At 49.4% G+C, this 24,463-nt stretch overlaps 1 protein-coding gene and 3 non-coding genes across 4 annotated transcripts in view; all 4 read left to right on the top strand.

Annotated features, from left to right (window-relative positions):
* Nucleotides 1-3: 3 nt before the first annotated feature.
* The window catches only part of LOC146204124 (uncharacterized), a 29,131-nt gene continuing 4,671 nt past the window's right edge, over nucleotides 4-24,463 (top strand). The window contains exons 1-2 of the mRNA XM_084604326.1: nucleotides 4-782; nucleotides 1,503-1,897. Coding sequence (XP_084460452.1) covers nucleotides 4-782; nucleotides 1,503-1,897 — 1,174 coding nt within the window. The remainder of the gene's footprint in view (nucleotides 783-1,502; nucleotides 1,898-24,463) is intronic.
* TRNAL-UAG (transfer RNA leucine (anticodon UAG)) lies at nucleotides 5,372-5,452 on the top strand. Its single transcript has one exon. It is a non-coding gene; the product is annotated as a tRNA-Leu (tRNA).
* On the top strand, nucleotides 5,656-5,737 carry TRNAL-UAG (transfer RNA leucine (anticodon UAG)). Its single transcript has one exon. It is a non-coding gene; the product is annotated as a tRNA-Leu (tRNA).
* On the top strand, nucleotides 14,472-14,553 carry TRNAL-UAG (transfer RNA leucine (anticodon UAG)). The gene has a single exon. It is a non-coding gene; the product is annotated as a tRNA-Leu (tRNA).

The raw sequence follows: 24,463 nt of genomic DNA, 5'->3' as shown, positions 1-24,463 counted from the left end.
GAGATGGTGACAGGGAGTGTCAGGCGACAGAACGAGGCAGGCGACAAACGTATTGTCACAATAGAGAGCACGGGTCAGCAGCTCAGAGCTTTGGTTGATTCGGGTGCCGATGTAACTGTCCTTCGTAAGTTACTTTGCCGCGAGTATGAAGGCGCGGGGTCAACACTGAAGCTGAGAGGAGCGCTTGGGAGTGAGGTAGTCGCCGAGCTGGCTTACGTGCCATTAAAGGCAACGGAGGGTGCTCCCCTAGTGTCGTTCAACCCGTCCGAACGAGGAGTGCTGTGTGCGCTTACCGATGAGCTAGTCGCAGGCGTAGATGCACTAATTACGCCAGATGACTACAATGAGATTCTCGGGGAGAGAGCACTAACACCAGCAGATGAGTTAGTAGCTCTGGAATCAGATAGAGACGGGCCAGATACGGGACACGCTGACGCTGTGGCGTGCGTCGTCGAGGCGGAGCCTGCTGCCAGCCAAACTGAAACGAACCAGACAGCAAGGCAGCTGTTCCGGAACGCTCAGCTTGCAGATGAATCGCTAAAAGAAGCATGGGCACAGGCTAAAGAGGGCTCGCACGGCATGCTTATACGAGACGAGCTGCTCTTCCATCGAGAGCCAGTTGCTGGACACGAGTGTTGTCAATTGGTACTACCTTCGGAACGGCGCGCGGAGGTTTTAAGGTTGGCGCATGATTCAGCGTGGGCAGGGCACCTGGGCGAACGTAAAACGCTTCAGAGAATAAAGGGGTCGTTTTACTGGCCAGGCTTAGCCAGAGATGTCAAGCAATACTGCCGTACGTGCCATTCATGCCAGGTAAAGGCCCCTGCGCGCACTCTCGATCGTGTGCCGATCACACCCCTCTCTAGACCAGACAGCCCGTTTCAAGTCATCAACGTCGATTGCATAGGGCCAATTGAACCACCGTCTGCGCGAGGGCACCGTTACGCGGTGTGCGTTGTGGATGTTAACACTCGGCGGCCAGAGGTCGTATGCTTGCGCGCGCTGACAGCGAAGGCTACGTGCGAGGCTATGCTACAGATCTTTGCACGCATGGGTATACCGGAAACGGTGTGCTGTGATCAAGGCACAAATTTCACGGCTCAGTTAACTAGAGAGATGCTGTCCAGGCTTGGAACATGCCCAAGGTTCTCCACGCCCGACCACCCGCAAAGCAATGGACTGGTTGAGCGCTGGAACGGTACCTTCAAATCCATGTTATTCGGTATTGTGGAGGAGCACGGCAGGGATTGGGACAAATTTGTTCCATTTTTGCTGTGGGCATACAGAGAGGTACCTAACGAAACGACGGGCCGCTCTCCGTTTGAGCTGATGTACGGGAGGGTGCCAGTGGGGCCTCTTTCCATCTTGCAGAAGTCGTGGAGTGGGGACTGGTCCGTCCCGGACTCTCTAACAATCCCAGCTGAGGAATATCTTTCGGAGCTGCGCGAACGGTTAGCTGAGGCACATGCAACAGCTGAAGGTAATTGCACAGATGCTCAGAGAAAGTACGCGAGTCGCTACAATTTCCGCGCGACGGATAAACAGTTCGCGGAAGGGGACGAAGTGTTGTGGCTGGAGAAGAAAGGCCAAGGCAAATTGATGGGAAAGTGGATAGGACCGGTCAAAGTTGTACAAAGGTTGCGGCCCTACAGTTACCTAATCGAGTTGGAAGGCGGCACACGTCGAGCTGTGCACGCCAACAAACTCCGAGCTTACCACGCACGCGTTAATGTTGTGGGCACAGGTTTCGAAGGGGACAGTGACTTCGGCGACGTGCCCACATTTCCAACACGGTCTGACGAAGGTAGTAGCGTGTCGGGCGAAGCTTTGAGCCACCTTACCCCATCGCAACGGGAGGAGCTGACCGCGGTGCTCGCTGAGCACGGACAAGTGTTTGGTAGTAAACCGGGCAAGTGCACCGCTGGCATGCACAGAATAAGGCTGAAGGCAGGATCTGAAGTGGTAGCCGGACATGCGTACGAGGTACCAATGGTGTTTCGGAAGGAAGTGGAAAGGCAGATTAACGAACTGTGTGAGTGGGGTCTGATTTTTCCGGTAGAGAGCGCCCATGCCCATCCCATAGTCTGTGTATCTAAGAAGGACGGCGGCATAAGGCTCTGCTGCGACTATCGCAGGCTCAACAGCGTTACGGAACCGGACGCATTCCCCATGAGCATACCTTCGGAGCTTTTGTTTCTGGTGGCAAAGGCACGTTACGTCACCCTCATTGACATGCTGAGGGGATATTGGCAAATACCTTTAGATGAGCAGTCTCAGGCATTGACGGCGTTCGTAACGCCGGTCGGGCAATACGCTTGGAAAGTGATGCCTTTCGGGCTTCGGAACGCTAGCTCCACGTTCCAGCGAATCATTAACGAGGTATTAGCACCACACAGAGAGTATTCCTGCGCTTACATTGATGATCTCGCCATATTCTCCGAGACGTGGGAGGATCATCTGAGGCACATCGACAATGTTCTAAGTTCCGTAGCAGCTGCGGGATTCACTGTGAATGCAGCTAAATGCCGATTCGCAAGAGGGGAGGTAGAGTTTCTTAGTCACATAGTAGGATTGGGTAAGCAAAGCGTGAATCCTGCAAAGGTCAGCGCTATTGAGGAGATTCCCCCGCCACAGACAAAGCGGCAGCTGAGGAGTTTTCTCGTGTTGGCAAACTACTACAGACAGTATGTCAATGACTACTCGCGTATTGTTCTCCCGTTGACTAACCTGACGAAAAGGAGGACCCCTCATCGGCTACCTTGGGACAGCGAGGCACAGAATGCGTTCGAGAGCATTAAAGAGTGTTTAGGGCGCGCGACATCGCTGTATGCACCAGATCCTAGTAAGGAGTTTATACTATCTACCTTACGCTTACCAGCCCGCATAGTGCCAAGATAACGCGCTGGGCTCTCGCTCTCCAAAGGTTCAATCTTACAATCGAACATAAAAGGGGCACTCAAAATGCCAACGCCGATGCTATGTCAAGGCTGGTAAATGGCCTAGGAATGTTTTGGGCTTTGTCATTGCGTGTGGGCGCGGATGGCGGGGGTATTGAACCTGACGCCAGCCGCGTCGCGTTGTTCGCTTGTGTGTTGTGTGTGGCTGCAGTATAAATACTTATGCAGCACACTTAGTGGGGAGGTGTTGCGCTCATCAACGCGACATACCACACCGTTGGCTTCTGGACTGGCGCCTGCTCGTCGAGAGCGCAGCTGCAGGGCGTGCACTTGAGAGCCGGAGCGCGGTTCGTGACTTTTCGTTCATTTCCCGTGACCCTGGATCGCGGATCGCCTGGCTGGCGCGGATTTCAAGTCGCCGACGCAACCCCGCCCGCAAGACGACTCCGGATGTCCCGCGTCGGCAAGGCGATGCAGCACTATTCCGAACCAGAGATCATCCACGGTGTGTGGAGGTGTGTGTTTGTGTGTGTGCGAGCGCTGAGCTCTTGTGTAAAGGAGCCGCGGAGACCAGGAAGCTCATTCCCACGGGACTTGGGCTGTCCGGCAAGGACGTACGTGACCACGGCGGCGGATTTGAACTCTGGAATGTGCACGCGTGATGTGCGTACAGGATGACGGGAGTGAGGAGGAACTGTGCTGGAGCCTATTGGCCCCGCCCAGAGAGTTTACTGCGTCCCTATTGGCGCAATGATAGGGGCTTTGTTTAGGGAGTCTATTTAACGAGCTGTCAGGGGTAATTTGAAAGAGAGGAGAGACCGGTTAAAATAAAGTTGCTGTAAACCTGGTTCGACTCCGGGTAGTACTCCAAGGTGCCCAGCAGGTACAACTCAACAGACCGCCGGTCAGCGCAACCGAGCACGGCGGGTGAGAGGAGAACCCTTTCGAATGCCAGCAGCTGAACAGACCGTCGCCCTCTGGACGAGCACGGCGGGTGACAGCGTGGAGAGCGGCTTCGAAACATAACTCATGGCTTCCCTCTCCTTGGAAATGAGGTTAAAGTGCTGGCATATGCGGATGATCTTGCGTTTTTCTGCACTGACAAACCAAGCATAGAAAAAGTTATATCCAGCGTAGAAGAATTTGGCGTTGTTTCTGGTGCTCAGATGAATCACTCCAAGAGTTCCAGGCTTTTGGTTTGGTTCGTGGGGCTCAACGCCACCCCTATATGCAGGAGTTGAATGGTCATGTTTGCTCCTTAAATATCTGGGCGTTCAACTACATGCCTTTAAGTCAAGTGCAAATTACTGGAAAGAGCGCGTTCCAGTCGTCCAGCGTTATGCTAATACATTTGTCCCCTATCGGCTTTCAATATTCGGTCGGGCTTAGGCCTGCAACATATTTTTGACGACAAAAATTTATTATGTGCTTCAGGTCCTCCACTGTGCTAGGCATTACATCCAGCGTTTTCACCGAATATTTGCGACGTTCATTTGGTCATCCAATTTTGAACCGATTCGACGTGATAACCTATTCAGACCTGTTTGTGCAGGGGGGCTCGGCTTAGTGCATCTGTATGTAAGGCAGTTAGTTGCCCGTTTCTTCTTTTTTCGTGATTGTTCACATCCGATTACTAGAGCATTCCTACAAGTTAATTTCGTGAATCTGCTCCCCGACTTAGTGGTTTCTTCAGATTTTACTGACCGCCCGCAGTTGCTAGGATTTATGCACGAAGTTTATGCTTCGGTGAGGTTTTTGACAGTACGATTCTCGAATGAGTACTTATATTCTGTTTCGCGCAAGATACTATACAAGGATTTGGTAGCAATGCTTTTTCCGCCACCACTGTATCGTTCTGTATACTTTAGTTTTAAGGGTCATGATGTGTTAAAAAGGGTGCACAAAATGCATATTTATCCTTGCACGAAAACATTTTTTTTTAAATTACACACCGAAGCTCTACCTGTTAACACATAGCAAAAATATTTTTGTATCTTCTGTAAACTGCCGTCTGTGTGATGTGCCAAAAACAATTGAGCACTGTTTCATTAATTGCAAAGACGCAATTCTTTTTTGGGATGTGCTGCAAAGAACTCTAAAGAAAGACTTTGTTCTAAATTCATACAGTGTGCGGTATCTTGCAGTTACACAACCTGATTACGAACCATATGACATGTTTTTCCTTATTGGACTTCATAGCTTGTGGAAGACGCGCATGTCGGATCGCAACGCTGAACCTGTTGTTCCACCTAGACTCCATTTTAGCGGAATGATGCTGCAACTGAAGGACACTTATGATAAAAATGACTTTCAACCTGATTGGTTTCCGCTGGTGACACGGTGCTTATTTTTGCCTGTCTTTTAAAACGTTGTGCCTTCTGTTGTGCATCTCAGCAATGCCTGAGGAAATTCTAAATAGTCTGTGTACATAACCCTTTCTGTATAATAAATACCATGTCAGAAAAAGAAAAAAAGGTAGCGTGGCCGAGTGGTCTAAGGCGCTGGTTTTAGGCACCAGTCTCTTCGGAGGCGTGGGTTCGACCCCACCGCTGCCAATACCTTTTTATTTTCTCACCCAATGTCTCTTACACGACAGCGTACGTGGCAGCTCGTTCGGTCAAAAAGCCGCAGCCGTACCCTAGGGTTCAGCACTCGACACGCGTTGCCGCCGTTCGGCTCCACAGTACTTCTCTTATTGTTTTATTGAGTATTGTCGTCACGTATCTTGGATCCACCTGCTGTAGTAGCCATAATCAAAGGTAGCGTGGCCGAGTGGTCTAAGGCGCTGGTTTTAGGCACCAGTCTCTTTGGAGGCGTGGGTTCAAACCCCACCGCTGCCAATATCGTCTTATTTTCTCACCCAATGTCTCTTACACGACAGCGTACGTATGCAGGTCGTTCGGTCAAACAGCTGCAGCCATACCCTAGGGTTCAGCGAGGAGACCTCAGCGGACGCGGAGAGCCTGCCGGCTCCCAAGGACGCAGAAGCAAAGGAAGTGAGCGAGGTTCACCGGCACAACTGCGGTGGTCGGACGACCACGGCCGCTACCCCCGGGAAACGCCCACATGCCGACACCAGCACCGGCGACGACAAGGAGGCAACGCCCACTTCCGAGGAACCACCAGCAAAGGCGCCTCAAACAAGGAGGCCCACGTTGAAGCTTCGCCCAAACCTTGCGAGCGAGAGGCGGGCCGGCGACACGGCGCCTCTCGAGCACGGCCAGAAGCTCGAGGAGGACGGCGCCAGCAGCGACGGAGGCGTCTAGCCTTGTGCTAGGCGCGGGAGGTAAGCACCGTGCTTTCGGACTCTTCTTCTTATTTAAAAAATGGCTCCTGCATCACCGTTGAAGGTCGCCACGCTAAATGTTAGAGGTCTGGCAGGAAAGAGAAAACAAGGCCAGGTGTACCGACTTTTAACGGAGCATGATATTGATGTATTAGCTGTGCAGGAGACGAAAGTTGACGGTGAGGAAGAGACCGAGAGCATGGTGCAACGTTTCACGCCTAGGTTTTTTGCTTTGGTTAGCCACGCTGTAGGCACATCGGCTGGCTGTGTTCTTTTTGTGAAGAAGTTGCCGGGGCTTGAAGTGCTTGGTCATTTTTCTTGTGAGTCGGGCCGGTGTGCACTTCTAGATTTTTCGCTGAATAGCACGGATTGTCTGTGTCGTGTTTGCGCGTCGTCGATGGAGAAAAGACATACGCGCTACTGTTAAACTGTTAACTTCGTTCATTCACTAGATAAGAGGGTGCGACCAGCGTCGGCCGAGGCGTAGGCCGAACTGCCGGGCGAAGAACGGAGGGAACGGAGGCCGGGGATGGGGCTTGCTTCCCAGAACCAGAGGAGGGCGAGGGAGCCCACCGTGGGGGGCGTCCCGCTGAGCGCAGGCAAGCGGCGAGTCCTCCCGGCGAAGCGCAAAGAGGGGTGCGGGCCTGTTCATTAGCGCGCACTGCTCCATTCACAACGGAACGGACGAGCACAGCACTTGGAACACAACACTTCCTTCCTCCTTAAAAAGTTGCCTGATAGCGTGCAGGGGGTCGGCGAGGACGCGTGGAGACACGCTGGCTCTGTGCGCACAGGGAAGGACCACTTGTAGGCTGAATGTTGCCCGCTGTGCTTTGTAGGTCTGCCCTGGGTGCAGTCTTTTCTTCTGTGGAAAGATGCCAGGCTATGTGGGAGGATGGTTCAGATGTCCTCGCTGCTGCCGGACTGCTCTCGGAAGGCGTCGTAAATCCACGCAGCTGGTTGAGGTGTCGGCGTGCCACCGTTCCATGTATGCTGACAAGCCAAGAGCGCAGGCCTATGCGTCGCACAACAGTAGCTTCCTCCCAGCGTGGTTTTCTGAGAAACTGACGGGCGAGGACGCGCTGCCCCTCAACAAGTGTCCCGCAGCGCGGAATCGGTTTTTCTTCCCGGATCGTCTCTGTTTCTGACTCGGGGAGAATAGCTGTGAGCTGCGTCCGCATTTCGCGCTCGAACATCATTTTCGCTGGGGTCTGGCCTGTCGTGTTTTGTACAGTTGTGTGCTGCTTGAAAAGAAAACGTGCAAGGCGGCGCTGCAGCGACCCTGTCTGGTCTCTCTCAAGGGCACGTTTTAGCTCGGCCACGTAGCGCTCGACTTGTCCGTTTGTCGCTGGGTGGTAGGGGGCCGATGTGACTGATGAGATCCCGTTGTCGCGATAAAACTTGAGAATCTCTGCAGATACAAACGGTGTTCCGTTGTCCGACACTACCTTGCGGGGAATTCCGAACGTTGCGAACAGTGATCGGAGGTTGTCAATGACTGCTGCCGAAGTGGTCTGTCGCATTTCCCTTATTTCAAGCCATTTGGTGTAAGCATCTACGAGCACAAGGAAAGTGCAGCCTTCAATTGAGCCTGCAAAATCAACGTGCAGGGTGTGCCAAGGTGTGTGTGGCTTTTCCCATTCCGGGAGAGGAGCTTTCGGCGGATTGCTCCGGCTGCTTTGGCAAGGCTTGCAGTTTCGGACTGTTGTTTCAATGTCGTGGTCAATGTTAGGCCACCACATATAGCTTCTGGCACACGCTTTCATGGCAACGATGCCCCTGTGTCCGGCGTGGATGAGAGAGATAGCTTGCGCGCGTAGCTCTCTCGGAATCACAACTCGGGATCCTAATAGGATGCAGTCGCGGTGGGTGCTCAACTCTGTAGCTCGCCTGCGGTAAGCGTCGAAGTTGTCCCTTTTGAGTTTGTGCACGTTGCCTTGTTGAACAGCTGTGTAAACTTGGCGTAGAGTTGCGCATTTCTGCGTAGATGCTGCAACTGTGCCTGCTGTAAGCGGAGGTTCTGGCAGTGCTTCGAACATAAGAACGTCTCCGGGCGGAGGCGGTTCGTCAACTGTTTCGTTCAGTGGCAGGCGGCTGAGCGCGTCGGCATTCTGATGTTTAGTCCCATTGCGGTAGACCAGATCGTAGTCGTACGCTGAGAGCTTGATGCACCAACGTGTCATTCGCGGAGACAATGTCGGTGGCATGGGCTTTTGTGGCCCCAGAATGCCCAGTAGCGGTCGGTGATCCGTTATAAATATCACCTTTCGGCCGGCAATATACTGGTGAAAATGTGTTGCCGCGTAGACGATGGCCAGCCCCTCTTTGTCCAGTTGCGCGTAGTTGCGTTCCGCTTGTGACAACGTACGTGAGGCGAAGGCAATCGGGGCCTCCCTTCCTTGGTCGTCAGTCTGCGAAAGAACCGCGCCGACTCCGTACGGAGATGCGTCGCAAGACAAAAGCAGTGGTTTCCTTTCGTCGTAGTGGCTGAGGACTGTACACCTTCGAAGCAGGTGTTTCAGGGCGTCGAATACCTGCTGATGGCGGGGCGACCATGTCCATTTCACATCTTTCCGGAGCAGCTGATATAAGTCGTTGGCCACAGTAGCTCTTTGTTCTAAGAAACGGTCGTAGAACTTTAAGAGTCCGAGAAACGCCTGTAGCTCCTGCTTGTTTGTTGGTGCCCGTGCTTCGGTGATCGCCCGCACTTTGTATTCGGTCGGGTGGATGCCTTCTGCATCAATTCGGTGTCCTAGAAATTGCACCTCTGACACCGCAAAACAGCATTTTTCTTTGCTTAAACGCAAATTTGCGTTCGCTAGCCTTTCAAGAACGTGCTCTAGGCGCGCTGCATGCTCTTCCGTGGAAGCGCCACTGATTATTACATCGTCCAGGTAGACACAAACTCCTGGGATTCCTTGAAGTACTGTCTCCATGAACTTCTGAAATATGGCCGGGGCTGCAGCTACGCCAAAGGGCAATCTCTTGACATTGTACAAGCCTTTCAGTGTGTTGATTGTCAGTAATTCTGACGTCGGTTCGCTCACCTTCAGTTGTTGATAGGCCTGGGTGAGGTCTAGAGTGCTGAAGACTCTTGCGCCGCGTAGTATACTGAACACTTCTCCAGGTGTAGGCAGAGGGTAAGACGACGCTTTAGTCGCAAGATTTACGGTGCTCCGGTAGTCTCCGCAGAGGCGTATGGTTCCGTTCTTCTTGCGAACTACAACCAGTGGTGTGGCCCATTGCGAATGTTGTGTCGGCTCGATGACACCTTGCTGCTCCAGTTTGTCTAACTCCCTTTCAACGGCAGCTTTGAGAGCAAAGGGTACTGGCCTGGCCTTCAAAAACTTCGGTTGCGCGCCGCTTAACAACTCCAGTGTGACTGGTGGCCCTTCATTTCCTGGAATCTCTTCAGAGAATACTCTTTCGTATTTCTCCTGCAATTGCTCAATGCCGTTGTGGCTCGGCGTTTGGTGTATGCCGCATATCGTCACCCCTAATGGAGAAAACCAGTTTCTCCCTAGAAGGCTTGATCCTGAGCCCTTCACAACAAGGAGAGGTAGCGTATGGGTCTGGCCGTTGTAACAAACCCGCACGTTGGCAGATCCCAATAGTGGCAAGTTCTGTCCTGACCACGTTCGCAGGTGCGTGTCGTCTTGTTGCAAGGGTGGTGCGTCTGATGGCCACGAAGTTCGGAATGTGGCCTCACTGATCAGAGTACAGGCTGCGCCTGAGTCCACCTCGAACTTAATCAGTTTGTGGTGTACTGTAACTTCGGTAAAAATCTTCGGACGCGTGCCTAGATTCACGGTGTTCAGGTCGTACAACACTGATGATACTGCTGATGTTGCTCCGTGGGCATCAGATGGCGGCCTATTCTCTGAGGCGTCTACGCTGTGGTTAGGCTGAGAAGGCGACTTTATCTTGGCAAGCTTCCGCTTCGTAATGCATGCTTTCTCAATATGCCCTTGCTTGTGGCAAAAATTACACGTGGCTGACTGGAATCGGCATCCCTGGGCGTTGTGTTGGCCGTCACACCGCCAGCAGCGTTGTACATTCTTGACCGATTTTGCAACAACAGAAGGTCTGCGTACCTGGTTGCTTGTCTGATGTACCGGCTCGGTGTTCCGGCGCATCGCTCTCTGCTGGTGACCGGCGCTCTCCGCTCGCACGGCGATGTCGTAAGCTTTGTTATACGTGAGGTGTCTCTCAGCGAATAGGCGCTGCTGTAGTGACTCGTCACTCAGTCCACACACAAATCTGTCACGTAACATGACGTCCAATGGAAGCATGGTGGTGTTAGCAGATGCTGTGTCTTCGTGCTGCCCGGTAGCTGTCCTGGCTGTGGTCAGCGTCCCACAATTGCAGTCAGCTGCAAGCTTCTTGAGCGCTGCTACGTAGGCGCTCACAGTTTCGCCTTCCAGCTGATCTCGTCGCTGGAAGCGGGCTCGGCTGTAAACTTCAGATGGCCTCGGGTCGTAGTGCTTTTGAAGGGCTGCAACGATTTCTTCGTAAGGCACTTCCGCTGGTGTGCTTGGCTGAATAAGGGCGCAGACAGTGTCGTAAGTCTGCTCCCCGCACAGCGTTAGCAGGTTGGCCCTCTTCAAGGCTGGGTCTGTGATGTTGTTAGCCTCGAAGTAGAACTGGAGGCGTCCAACCCACGATGACCAAGAGGAGCCGTTGAATTCTGGTATTAACCCTCGCGTAGCCATGGCTTGTCAATAGCGTTGCGTAGCGCGGGTCAAATCCCATCCTCGTCGCCACTGTCGTGTTTGCGCGTCGTCGATGGAGAAAAGCCATACGCGCTACTGTTAAACTGTTAACTTCGTTTATTACTAGATAAGAGGGTGCGACCAGCGTCGGCCGAGGCGTAGGCCGAACTGCCGGGCGAAGAACGGAGGGAACGGAGGCCGGGGATGGGGCTTGCTTCCCAGAACCAGAGGAGGGCGAGGGAGCCCACCGTGGGGGGCGTCCCGCTGAGCGCAGGCAAGCGGCGAGTCCTCCCGGCGAAGCGCAAAGAGGGGTGCGGGCCTGTTCATTAGCGCGCACTGCTCCATTCACAATGGAACGGACGAGCACAGCACTTGGAACACAACAGTCTGTCTCTACGCGCCTAATGTAGCAGATGAAAGGGCGCAGTTTTTTCAAGGCATCCAGCAGCGGCTCTGCACCGATAGACAACTGATCGTCCTAGGTGATTTTAATTGCGTCCTTAGTGCGCGAGACAAGACAAGCCGGCGGCCATACCGAGACGCAAGCACTGAAGTGCTATCGCGAATTGTTGAGGAGTGTAACCTCGAGGATGTGGCAGAGTGTCTCGAGGGAGCCCGCACCGTAAAGCTCACGCACTTCCAGGGTTCGAGCCATGCAAGGCTGGACCGCATTTATGCATCCCTCGACATCTTACCTGAATGCAATAGTTATGAAGTAGAGCCGGTATCGTTTTCAGACCATTGTTTAGTTAAATGTTCTTTTGGATGGGTAAAGAGAGGGAATTCTTTTTCGTGGGAAATGTGGAAATTCAATAATAAACTCTTGCAGGATGAACATTTTACCCGCATAGTAAAAGAAGAAATTGAAAAAATAAACCCAAGTAAAAATATGCACCTTTGGCAACAGTGGGAGCTGTGTAAAGAAACTATAAAAATTGAAGCAATAGAGAGGGCAACCTGTATACGGTTTGAGGAAAAACAGAAAGAGACGGAGTTAAGGACACTGCTCCGTACGTTGCTTAAACAGGAAGCTCGAGCGCCGGGGAAATGGATTGAAGATATACGGAAAACAAAGCAAAAACTAGAATTGATAGACGAAGATCGTTATCGAGGTGCGTTAGTGAGGGCAAGGGCAGAAGACACAGCTGCAGGGGAGGCGCCATCAAAACGAGCGCTGGGGTTCGAAAAAGCAAACGCTCAACGGAACCACATCGACCAAATAGATTGGGGCGGTATCTTGGCGGCGGACAACGACCACATCAAAGCAGCGTTCAACGCCCATTACCAAACCCTCTTCGCATCCCACACGGTAGACGCTATCACTTTTAAGAATAAGTTTCTGGCGACGATACCGCGTCTGGACGATGAAGTGAAAGAGAGATTAGAACTAAAGATAACTGAAACAGAAGTGGAGCACGCTATTGACAGTTTAAATGCCGGTAAATCGCCGGGACCGGATGGGTTCAGCGCGGGTTTTTACAAAGAATTTAAGTACGAAATCACACCTATTTTGAACGCAATTTATAACGATGCCTACACAGTAAATGCCCTGCCTCCGTCATATGGGTCATCCCACACCGTACTCATTCCTAAAACTGATGAAATAGACAAATTACGCCTGGTAACATCTTACAGACCCATAGCACTTACAAACGTTGAATATAAAATTTTTATGAAGGTTTTGGCCCGAAGGTTGCAAACGGTTATTAAGGATATAGTAGGACCACACCAAACGTGTGGGATAAAAGGGAGGTCAATAGTGACCAACATTCAAAAGGCGCGAAGTGTCCTTGAGTGTTGTGATGACTGGGATGGTCGGGTCGCCATGCTTCAGATCGACCTCGAAAAAGCATTCGACTGCGTCGATCACGAAATTTTGTTTTCCCTTTTAGAACATGTGAATGTTGGTTCAGTTATATGTAAGGGTGTGGCCCTGGCGTACCGTAACTGCACGACGAGAGTGATTATTAATAAGAGTCTGGGAGCCCCCATTCGACTGCAGCGTTCGGTGCGACAGGGCTGTCCCCTCAGCCCTCTTTTGTTTTGCATTTATATTGAAACATTGTGCATGAAACTTATGAATAATGTCAACATTAGTGCGTTTAGGTTACAAGCAGCCGAAGTGAAGCTGCTCGCGTATGCAGACGACATCGTTATTTTTACGGTTGACCAGGAGAGTGTCACCGAGGCTGTCAAATGTATCCGTGAGTTCTCTCAAGTTACCGGTAGCGGGGTGAACTAGGCCAAGTGCCTTGGGCTCTGGCATGGACAGTGGCCGTCGAAACCAGATCGCTTTGCCAATGTTACGTGGACAGACATACCGACCAAGTACTTGGGCGTCGAGCTGGATGCCTACCGCGAAAGCGAGCATTATTGGAAAGGGCAAATGACCGAACTACGGGAGAGAGCCGAGAAGTGGAAAGGCGCCAACATGTCGATTTTTGCCAGAGCTACTGTATGCAATCTTTTTTTTATCAGCAAACTCTGGTTCGCAATGCAAGTTTTGAGTTGTTCGCGCGTAAACGTACAGAAGTTACACAGGATTTTCGCCGTTTTTGTTTGGGCAGGTAAATGGGAATGCTGCAGCAGGACGAATTTGTTCCGTCGGGTAAAAGACGGCGGTTTGGGACTCGGCCATCTGTTTTTACGGCAGGTGGTCAACCGGTTTTTGTTTTTTCGGGATGCTTCGGACCCTTTCTTACGCACCGTCTGCCAAGTTAGGCTACGGCGCCTACTGCCGGAGTTTGTTGTCTCCACCGAAGAAGCTACGGGTGGGATTTTTGGTTATTACAGGGAGGTCGTCGCTATAGTGTAAGATTTCTTTCAGTGCGTTTTTCTAATGAATATTTGTCCACTGTAAAACGAAAAAAGCTGTATCGCGATTTATGTGACATTGTTTTGCCACAACCCTTGTACAGAACCTTATACAGTGGAGGTCCGGGCAGAGATGTCTTGAAGAGAGTAAAGAAAATGCAGGTGTCGCCAGGAGCTAAGACATTTTTCTTTAAATTACACACCGGAACATTATCAGTAAAGAAGTTTTTGGAGGAAAGGGATTTTTTTTTACCGTGGGGTGCGCACTGTTTAATCTGCAAGCAGCCGGAAACAATAGACCATGTGTTTTTGCATTGTTGGGAAGGGGTTTATTTCTGGGATGTTTTGCAACGTACGATAAAGAAAGAATTTCCACTAGACTCCCACGGCATCCGGTATTTAAGCATTGATAATGAAGATGGCGTTCCGTATGATTTAATCATGCTCATGGGCCTCCACTCTATATGGCGCTCCAGAATGGCGGGCTATCACTGCGACAGGGATGCTCGACCCGCTAGAATATACTTTCGAGAAAGTGTGAATTGGTTTATTGCCATACAGAAAGTGGCTGCTGAACCTCCCGAATGGCTCTCAAGGGTAGAGCCTTTGCTGTCGTTGCGGGAGTTTTAATGTACTGAGACGAAGCCAGCCTGACAATGGCTGATGATGACCTTCCAATATGTACTTTGTTTTGTGTTATTCGTGTTGTGTTCTTGTGAAATGGTATGAACCAAAGCCAGGAAATAAAGAAAAAAAAAAAAAGGTAGCGTGGCCGAGTGGTCTAAGGCGCTGGTTTTAGGCACCAGTCTCTTCGGAGGCGTGGGTTCGAACCCCACCGCTGCCAATACCTTTTTATTTTCTCACCCAATGTCTCTTACACAACAGCGTATGTATGCAGCTCGTTCGGTCAAACAGCTGCAGCCATACCCTAGGGTTCAGCACTCGGCACGCTTTGCAGCCGTTCGGCGCCACAGTACTTATTGTTTTATCGTGTATTGTCGTCACGTAACTTGGATCCACCTGCTGTAGAAGCCATATTCGAAGGTAGCGTGGCGATGGCTTCGTTTGAAAGGAGCATTCTAGTAGCAACGCTCAATATCAGGGGTCTGTCCTCAATGAGCAGGCAAAACCAACTGTTGCGACTAGTTACAGAGCAGGAACTAGATATTGTAGCGGTGCGGGAGACCAAAATTGAGAGTCAAGACCGGACCGACAGTATGGTGCGCCCTTTCAGCAGTCGATATGATGTTTGCGTGTGTCATGCGGTAGGGACTTCGGCAGCTTGTATGCTTTTGATTCGCCAATCGTTGGGTGCGGTTGTGGAAAGCGTTGTGACCACTAATAGCGGTCGTTGGATTATTTGTGACATCACATTAGCTTGTTTGAAGTGGCGCATTATATGTAGTTACGCGCACACTAATTCAGATGAGAGGCGAAAACATTTTTGAGAATATCGGCTATTACTGTGACACAGAACGTATGGTCGTTTTAATTGGTGATTTCAACTGCGTATGCACGGCCCGAGACAAGACTAGTACTACGCCTTTCCGAGATGCGAGTACTGCCTGTCTGAGTGACATAATTGAGCAATGTCATCTTGATGATGTGGGCGATTGCATCGGAAACGCTACTGGAGCGCTTTTCGCTCATTTTCCGGGAAGAAGCCACGCACGTTTGGATAGGGCATACTTATCTATCGAACTAATACCATACTGCTGTGAATACCGCGTACAACCAGTGCCGTTTAGTGACCACTGTCTTGTTGTCTTTGGGATTGGAAAAAGAAATGGAAAAGGAAACAAATTTGTATGGGAAAATTGGAAACTTAATGAGAGGCTTCTGAAAGACGATAGTTTTGTGGGACAAGTAGTGTCAGCTTTAAAGGAGATACAATCTGCCAGTAATGAATCTCAAAGGGAAAAATGGGAAAGATTTAAACAAGAAATAAAGATGAATGCGATTGAACGATCGTGTACTATAAAACAGAAAGAAAAGGTAAAAAAAAAGGCGCTTAGAAACGACCTCACGTTTCTACTGACGCATGAGTGCAAGCAGCCGGGCTCGTGCATGGAAGAAATCCGCTCCGTCAAGCAGAATTATTGGAGGCAATAGATACGGAGAGGTATCAAGGTGCGATGGTGAGGGCGAGGGCCCAGCGCCTGTTAGCGGGCGAAATGACCACAAAACGTGCTCTTGGATTAGAAAAGAAGCACGCCAGCAAGAATCACATATCAAAAATAGAATGGAAAGGTGTACTCTATTCAGATAAATCGAATATAGAGAGGGCCTTTTATGAATACTACAGCGGACTTTTTAGTCACACAGAAGGTAAAATCGAACAATTCAAGTCCACAAACGAAACAAAAAAAAAACGTTTAGAGCTGCCAATCTCCTAAGGAGAAGTAAATAAAGCCATAGAAGACCTTAACCCTGAAAAATATCCAGGACCAGACGGGCTTGCAGCCGCCCTTTATAAAGAATTCAGACTATTTCGCCCCACTTTTGACTACATTATTTATTGAGGTCTATGACAAAGATATGCTTCCACCGTCTTTTCTAACAGCCCATACAATTTTAATACCAAAAAAAACGTTGACGAAGCCAAGCTTCAACAAGTTACCGCTTACAGACCAATATCCCTGACGAACACAGATTATAAGATCTTCATGAAAATTCTTGCTAAAAGACTTCAAACTGTAATGGAAGAATTAGTAGGACCGCATCAGACCTGCGGCATTAAAGGCCGAACCATATATACTAATATCCACAAGGCACGGTCTGTGCTGGAGTGTTGCGATGCCTTGCATGAGTGTTGCCATGCTCCAGCTTGACCTAGAGAAAGCTTTCGACAAGGTGCCGCATGATGTCTTGTTATCAATTTTAGAGCATGCAAAAGGTGGGCTCAGTTATTTGCAAAGGAGTCGCAAAGGCGTACAGAGGGTGCACGACGCGCCTGATAGTAAATAAGAAGATGGGTGAGCGCACCAAAGTGCAAGGCTCTGTGCGTCAAGGCTGCCCCCTGTCGCCATTGCTTTTCTGCTTGTATATTGAACCATTTTGTCTGAGCATTATCGAGAGCAGCAGTATCCGAGGTTTTCGTTTGCATGCAGCAGAGGTCCGCATACTTGCGTATGCCGATGACTTTGCCGTCTTCTGTACCGACTACGAAAGCATTCGCAGTGTTATCAAATTGGTGAAGGACTTTTGTTCTTTTAGTGGTAGTGCGGTGAACTGGAATAAGTGTCTGGGTTTCTGTCATGGAGAGTGGCACACAACCCTGCGAATTTTGTGAACATGCCTTGGGTAACAACCCCAGTGAAGTATTTAGGAGTGCCACTGGAAAACTACCAATACAGTGAGTCAAACTGGAACCAGCAGGTTTTAGAAGTACGTGAGAAGGCCGACAGACTAAAAGGATTCGGTTGGTCTATGTTTGCACGTGCAACGATTTGTAATTTATTTCTTGTTACCAAGATATGGTACGTGTTACAAGTACTGCATTGTTCTCGTGTGAATGTGCAGAGATTTCACCGTGTGTTCGCCATGTTTGTGTGGGGAAGTACTTGGGAGCGCACCCGCCAAACCAGCTTGTTTCATCGCGTCCGCTCGGGAGGAGTTGGTTTGGCGCATTTGTATTTGCGCCAAGTGGTTAATCGTTTTATGTTCTTTCGTGATACAAAGGACCCATTTTTACGAACTGTGTGTCAGGTTAGATTGAACAGAGTGCTACCAAATTTTGTTGTAAGTTTGGCGAGCATGCAAGGGAGGATTTTCGGAATCCTTAAAGAAGTGTACATGTCATGTCGTGTATGGCAAGCCCGTTTTTCGTTTGAATATTTATCAACTGTGACGCAAAAGAAACTTTACAAGGACTTGTGCGATGTCTTTCTCCCGATCCCATTGTACAGATCGTTGTACTGTGCAAGTCCATGGAAGTCAGTCCTTAAACGAGTAAAAAATATGGCTGTACCAGGGGGAACAAAAACTTTCTTTTTCAAACTCCATACCAATACACTAGAAGATAAGACTTATTTAGAAAAAGGATTTTTTGTACCTTGGGGAAATCACTGCTTCATATGCCGCAAACCGGAAACTATCGAACACGTTTTCTTATACTGTTGGGAAGCCTTTTTCTTCTGGGACATTCTACAACGAACAATTAAAAAAGACCTACCCGTGGATCCTTCCGGAATTCGATTTTTACCTATTGAAGATGATGATGGGCTACCGCTGGACATGATCATGTTATTGGGCCTGCACAGTACCTGGCGATCCAGAATGGCTTTCAGGCATGCAGACGTTGATGCGAGGAAAATACGGCAGTATTTTCTCGAAGCCGTTGCGAGTGTTATTGAAGTTCTCAAGACACAAGACGAAGTGCCTGAGTGGCTTCCGAGAATGGAAGTGTTGCTGCAAATGACTGATTTGTAATGGATCACGCAGCCCAAATCGCGTGGTTTTAACCCATGTAGTGTATTTGTCGCGTAATATTCACTCTCTCTCTGTGTGTGTGTGTGTGTGTGTGTGTGTGTGTGTGTGTGTGTGTGTGTGTGTGTGTGTGTGTGTGTGTGTGTGTGTGTGTGTGTGTGTGTGTGTGTGTGTGTGTGTGTGTGTGTGTGTGTGTGTGTGTGTGTGTGTGTGTGTGTGTGTGTGTGTGTGTGTGTGTGTGTGTGTGTGTGTGTGTGTGTGTGTGTGTGTGTGTGTGTGTGTGTGTGTGTGTGTGTGTGTGTGTGTGTGTGTGTGTGTGTGTGTGTGTGTGTGTGTGTGTGTGTGTGTGTGTGTGGGATATTCTATATGTGAAATATCTGATAATAAATTCGGCAATAAAGAAAAAAAAATGAAGCGTGGCCGAGGATTCTGCTTCCGGCCACGCTAGTGAACGGACGCAGGATGCAGGGCTCCACAGGAGCGGCTTCAGCGGTCCAGCAGGGCCGCGCAAACAAGAATACTGCCTCGGACAACGAGTACCAAGTTGTTTTGCCTAGTTTGGCAACAGGGCGTTTAGTTGTATTGTGTATCGTGTATTGTCGTCAAGTAACTTGGATCCACCTGCTGTAGAAGCCATATTCGAAGGTAGCGTGGCCGAGGATTCTCCTTCCGGCCACGTCAGCGAACGGACGCAGGATGCAGGGCTCCTCAGGAGTGGATTCGGCGGCCATGTCAAGCCGCGGTAACAGGACTGCTGAACAGGACAATATTTACCAGGTTGTTTTGCCTGCACTGCCAACAGGTCGGTTTGTTTTGAGCACCATTTTTTTTTTTTCACGCCGATATCAGGGCCGGCCCGTACCGGGTGGAAGATTTCCGGGATGTTTTAGCACAACACTCGCTAATCCCCGATGTTATCGCAATGGGGACGTATCGGATGAGCCACGTCTGGGCCGTCACTCTCAAGGATACTGAAGCGGTGAACAAGATTGTAAGTGTAGGTGAGCTGTGTGTGAAAAACGGTCGCTGCTTGGTGATTGACCCGGCGAACCAGGACGTGCGACTCAAACTTCACTGGCTGCTACACAACATGCCAGACGAAGATGTTCGTGCTGCATTTGCGCCGTACAGAAAGGTGTCGGAAGTTTCCCGAGAGCGCTGGCGTGTTAAAGGTGTGCTAGTAAAGGGCTCTACAACTAGACTCGTCACGCTGAAGCTGAAAGCTGGCATGAAGCTTGACGACCTGCGGCATCAGGTGAATGTTAGCGGTGAGCTGGCGCTCGTCATTGTGCCAGGCAGACCCCCGTTGTGCCTACCCTGCCGGAGTACGGGCCACATCCGCAAAGAGTGCCGGGTTCCTCGCTGCGGAACCTGTCGACGGTTCTGGCATGAAGACAGCCAGTGTGCATCGTACCTACGCTAGCATTGCCGGACCTGGGACCAGCGAAGACTCGTCCGAGTTAATTAGTTAATTATGGACGAGGCGGATGCGGAGGAGGCTGCTGACATTAGAGGTCAGTCAACAAAACAGGACTCGCATTCCATGACTGTTTTAACAAAACATAAGGTGACGGTCCCGAGTCATGAGAATGAAATTCGGCAAGCCTTGCAAGTTCCGTCACAGGACCATGAAGCTGCGTCAAAAGAAGCGTCACAAGTTGTAAACGATTTTTCTGACGCTCAGGAGCATCTCGGTACTGAGCCTCCCTGTACTGATGTCATAGAGGTTGGGCCGGAGACAGCAGCCTTAATTGCCGCGAAGCGTCCGCACGAACAAAGCGTCGAGGAGACTCAGCTGCCAGGCGGTGTTTGTGGAGAGCCGCCGCCGAAAACTTCGGGCATTCGAAGAGCAACGTTAAGACCGAAGCCGAACTTCTCGGTCGACACGCGGCAGGTGGGGAAACCGTATATTTTGTGGTGTCCTGAACGATTTGTGGGACGGCTGCCTACCGACCAGCGTCAAGAACCTTCTGCAACCAAGCGGTGCTTGTGTGAGCAAAAATGAAACAAAGTGCTTGGACTTCGTTTGAATGCATCCCGACGTTCTGCTGGGAGGACATTACATGCATACATACGCCGCTGTCCGTCAGAAGCGGGGGCCACGCAACCATGAAGGTAGGCACCATGCGGATACGGGCGTCTCTGCGTCTCTTTGTAATACATGACTCTCAAGCTTAATTCGCCGTTACACGTAGCTACTTTGAATGTCAGAGGGCTGGGAGCGAGAAGGCGACAATGCCAGCTCAGTCGCCTCCTTTTAGATAATGATATAGATATAGCAGCTGTGCAAGAAACAAAGCTTGAGAGCCAAGAAAGCACTGACCATATGGTGGGTTCTTTTCAAACAAACGTTTATTTGTGCGTATACTATTCTGTTGGTGTATCAGGTGGATGCCTTTTATTTATACGTAACACGCTGGGAGTAAGAGAGTCCGTTTTTGCCTGTCCAAACGGTCGGCTTTTGGTTAGTGATTTTACCTACTCTAATTATTCTGGCGTGTTGTGTGTGTGTATGCTCCCAATTCAGAATGTGAGCGTGAATTGTTTTTTAAGGCTATTGAGTTGTGGTTGAAGGTCGACAAAATCTTGCTTGTACTTGGTGACTACAACTATGTGTGCGCAGCTGTGGACCGAGCGGCGAAGTGTAAACCTCGAAGAGACAGAAGCTCCGAGCTGTTGAATGCTCTTGTGCATGAGTATGGCCTTGAGGATGTTGGTAGTGTGTTCTCCACTGGAAACCAGCCAGAGTTCACGCACTTTCAGCGAGATAGCCATGCTAGATTGGACAGGGTGTATGCCTCGGTTGATCTTGTTTCCCTATGTACTGCATATGAAGTCAAACCTGTGTCTTTCAGCGATCACTGTCTCGTGAGTGCAGTGTTTAGTAGGAAAGGAATGAAATCGCGCTTTAACTGGTACCTATGGAAACTGAATGCCAAACTTCTCGCCGATGCAGAGTTCCTTACGGAAGTTAAGACCGAGTTTGAAAATCGTCTTGCTATGCGACCAGTACGTTTTGTAGCGGAATGGGACAGCTTCAAAGAGTGGGTCAAATTGAAAACCATAGAAAAGACTAGTAAAGTGCGGTATAAAGAGAAAGAAAAAGAAAACGAACTGAATGAACAACTAGATTTTTCTTTTTTGAGCATGGAAAGTACTGTGCCAGGGAATTTCGCCAGTAAAATACGAGAGCTTAAAAGTGAGCTGGAAACAATCGACAGCGAAAGATACACAGCGGCTGTCATACGTGCAAGGGCTGAAAAACTTTGGGCTGGAGAAGTGCCGACAGAACGAGCGCTAGCAGACGAGAAAAGATACACCTGCCAGAAGGAAATTAGGAGTATAAGGTATGCCGGCCATATCACAGAAGATACTAAAGATATTCAGCGCGCGGTAGCAGAGCACTTCGAAGAACTGCTTAGCGCTAAGCTTAAGACTGTAGGCGGCTTTCAAACAGCCTTTCTAAGACTGATGCTTGCACTGGATGACGGAAGTAAAGCGCGCCTAGAAACACCGATAACGTAGCAGGAGATAGAATCTGCAATAGATGACCTGACACCCGGGAAAGCCTCTGGGCCGGATGGTCTAAGCGTTGCCTTCTTTAAAACTTTTCAGCAGTATGCGGATGCTCGATGTAATCGCTGAAGCTTATGAACGTAATACTGTTCCATTGTCTTTTACTACATCGCACATTGTGCTAATACCGAAGACAGATGATCCGGAGAAACGACTGTTGGTGGGGTCATATCGACCGATAAGCCTCACCAATGTTGACTACAAGGTGTACATGAAGGTTTTAGCAAACAGACTGCAAAGCGTAATAAAAAAAAACTGGTTGGGTCTCATCAAACGTGTGGCGTCAAGGGTCGATCCATTGCCACGAATATACATGTCGCAAGAACCGTATTAGAATGTGTTGATGCACTCGGTGGTCAGATAGCCAGGATGCAATTAGATTTGGCGGAAGCCTTTGACCGTGTTTCTCACGAAATTCTTTTTTCCATTTTGGAGTATTCTAACCTTGAAGTCATAGTGGAGGGTGTTAAAATGGCTTATGCGAACTGCACGACCCGTATTATAGTGTATGGTGAACTGACTGACAACATCGCAGTACGGTCATCAGTAAGGCAGGGCTGCCCGCTCTCACCCCTGCTTTTTGCACTGTATTTAGAGCCACTTTGCTTGGCTATCATTGATAGCGATCGCATTTTAGGATTGAAGCTGCAATCAGCACATGTGAAAATGCTAGCATACGCTGATGACATGGCAGTCTTTTGTGCAACCAGAAAGAGCATCTGTGAAGTCACGAGTGTCGTTCAAACATTTTGTGATCAAACCGGATGTAAGATCAATTGGGAGAAAAGCTCTGGGTTTTGGCACGGTGATTGGGACGTGGCACCTGATTTCTTCTGTAAGCTGCGATGGTCTGCTCTCCTAACGCGATATCTCGCGTGCCTTTAGATTGCTATCGAGATCCCAACGTGCACTGGTTGAAAGAAACATCCAGAGCGAAGGAAAAGGGAATGCGTGGCAAGGAAGGCAACTCTTAATGTTTTCGCGCGCTTCTATTTGCAATGTTTTTATTATTTCGAGGCTGTGGTACCTCATAAATGTGTTGTGTGTCTCACGAACCTCAATTCAGAAAATGCACCGCGTTTTTGCTGTTTTTATTTGGACATCCACACGGAAAAAAGCCGCCCGAACGAATATGTTTATTTCTGTTAAAAAGGGTGGGCTTGGCCTTGCACATTTGTTCTTGCGTCAAGTGGTTTCAAGATTTATATTCCTCCGTGATCAAAAAGGTATACCTTTCTAAGAACTATGATGCAAGTGCGATTGCAGAGACTGCTAACTGAATGGATTGTGTCATGTGAAAACATGCCTGGTACCGTGACTGGCTACCTGCGCGAGGTTGTTTTTTCGTGCAAGTTGCTTGAAGTGCGGTTTTCTTTTGATTACCTTTACGATGTTATCAGAAAAAAAAAACTATATAAAGATCTCATTGACTTGATGCTACCGGTGCCTTTTTACCGGGCATTACACTGTGGAGGCCCAGGCAGGACGTTTTGAAAAGAATTAAGAAGATGGCCGTGAGGCCATCTGCTGAAGCGTTCCTTTTCAAACTTCACTCTAATACTTTTTTTTTCCTTTATTGCCGTGAAACACAAAACAAAATACACATGATAAAACACGTCAACTACACTTGAGCTAACGCGTACGCGGCTAAAATCTTTTCAGGTGCACCAACTCATCAAACAGACATTGCCATTGTGGTGGATCCTGCTGCATCCTGAAAGTGTCTCGTATATACACCGCACTTTCAATAAAGTTGTCACGCGCAGATCGTGTCTCTATATCTGCATGTCGCACCTGCATTCGTGTTTTCCACAAACTATGGAGGCCAAGAAGCATAATTAAATCATAAGGTATATCATCGTTCGGCACTGGTAGGAATCTGATACCGTACGGAGTTAAGGGTAGTTCCTTTTTAATTGTCCTTTGGAGGACGTCCCATTGAAAGACAGCATCCCAACACTGTAAGAAAACGTGTTCAATTGTCTCCGGTTTTTTGCACAACAGGCAATTTGTTGTCCATGGGACGAAGATACCTTTTTCATTCAGCCAGGTTTTAACAGGGAGCGTATTAGAGTGAAGTTTGAAAAGGAACGTTTTAGCAGATGGCCTCACGGGCATCTTCTTAACTCTTTTCAAAACGTCCTGCCCTGGGCCTCCATAGTGTAATGCCCGGTAAAAAGGCACCGGCAGCATCACGTCAATGAGACCTTTATACAGTTTTTTCCTGGGAACATTGAAAAGGTAATCAAAAGAAAACCGTACTTCCAGCAACTTGCACGAAAAAACAACCTCGCGCAGGTAGCCAGTCACAGTACCAGGCATGCTTTCACATGACACAATCCATTCAGGGAGCAGTCTCTGCAATCGCACTTGCATCACAGTTCTTAGAAAGGTATCTTTTTGATCACGGAGGAATATAAATCGCGAAACCACCTGACGCAAGAACAGACGTGCAAGGCCAAGCCCGCCCCTTTTAACAGAAATAAACAAATTCGTCCGGGCGGTTTTTTCCCATGTGGATGCCCAAATAAAAACAGCAAAAACGCGGTGCATTTTCTGAATTGAGGTTCGTGAGACACACATCACATTTATGAGGTACCACAGCCTCGAAATAAGAAAAACATTGCAAATAGAAGCGCGCGAAAACATTGAAAGTTGCCTTCCTTGCCACGCATCCGCTTTTTCTTTCGCTCTGGATGTTTCTTCCATCCAGTGCACGTTGGCATCTCGATAACAATCTAAAGACACGC

Source organism: Amblyomma maculatum, chromosome 1 (assembly GCF_055883805.1).
Source record: "Amblyomma maculatum isolate TAMU_Amacu chromosome 1, ASM5588380v1, whole genome shotgun sequence".
Lineage (NCBI taxonomy): Eukaryota > Metazoa > Arthropoda > Arachnida > Ixodida > Ixodidae > Amblyomma > Amblyomma maculatum.
Note: the sequence above shows the minus strand (reverse complement) of the source record. Positions and strands in the feature narration are given on the sequence as shown.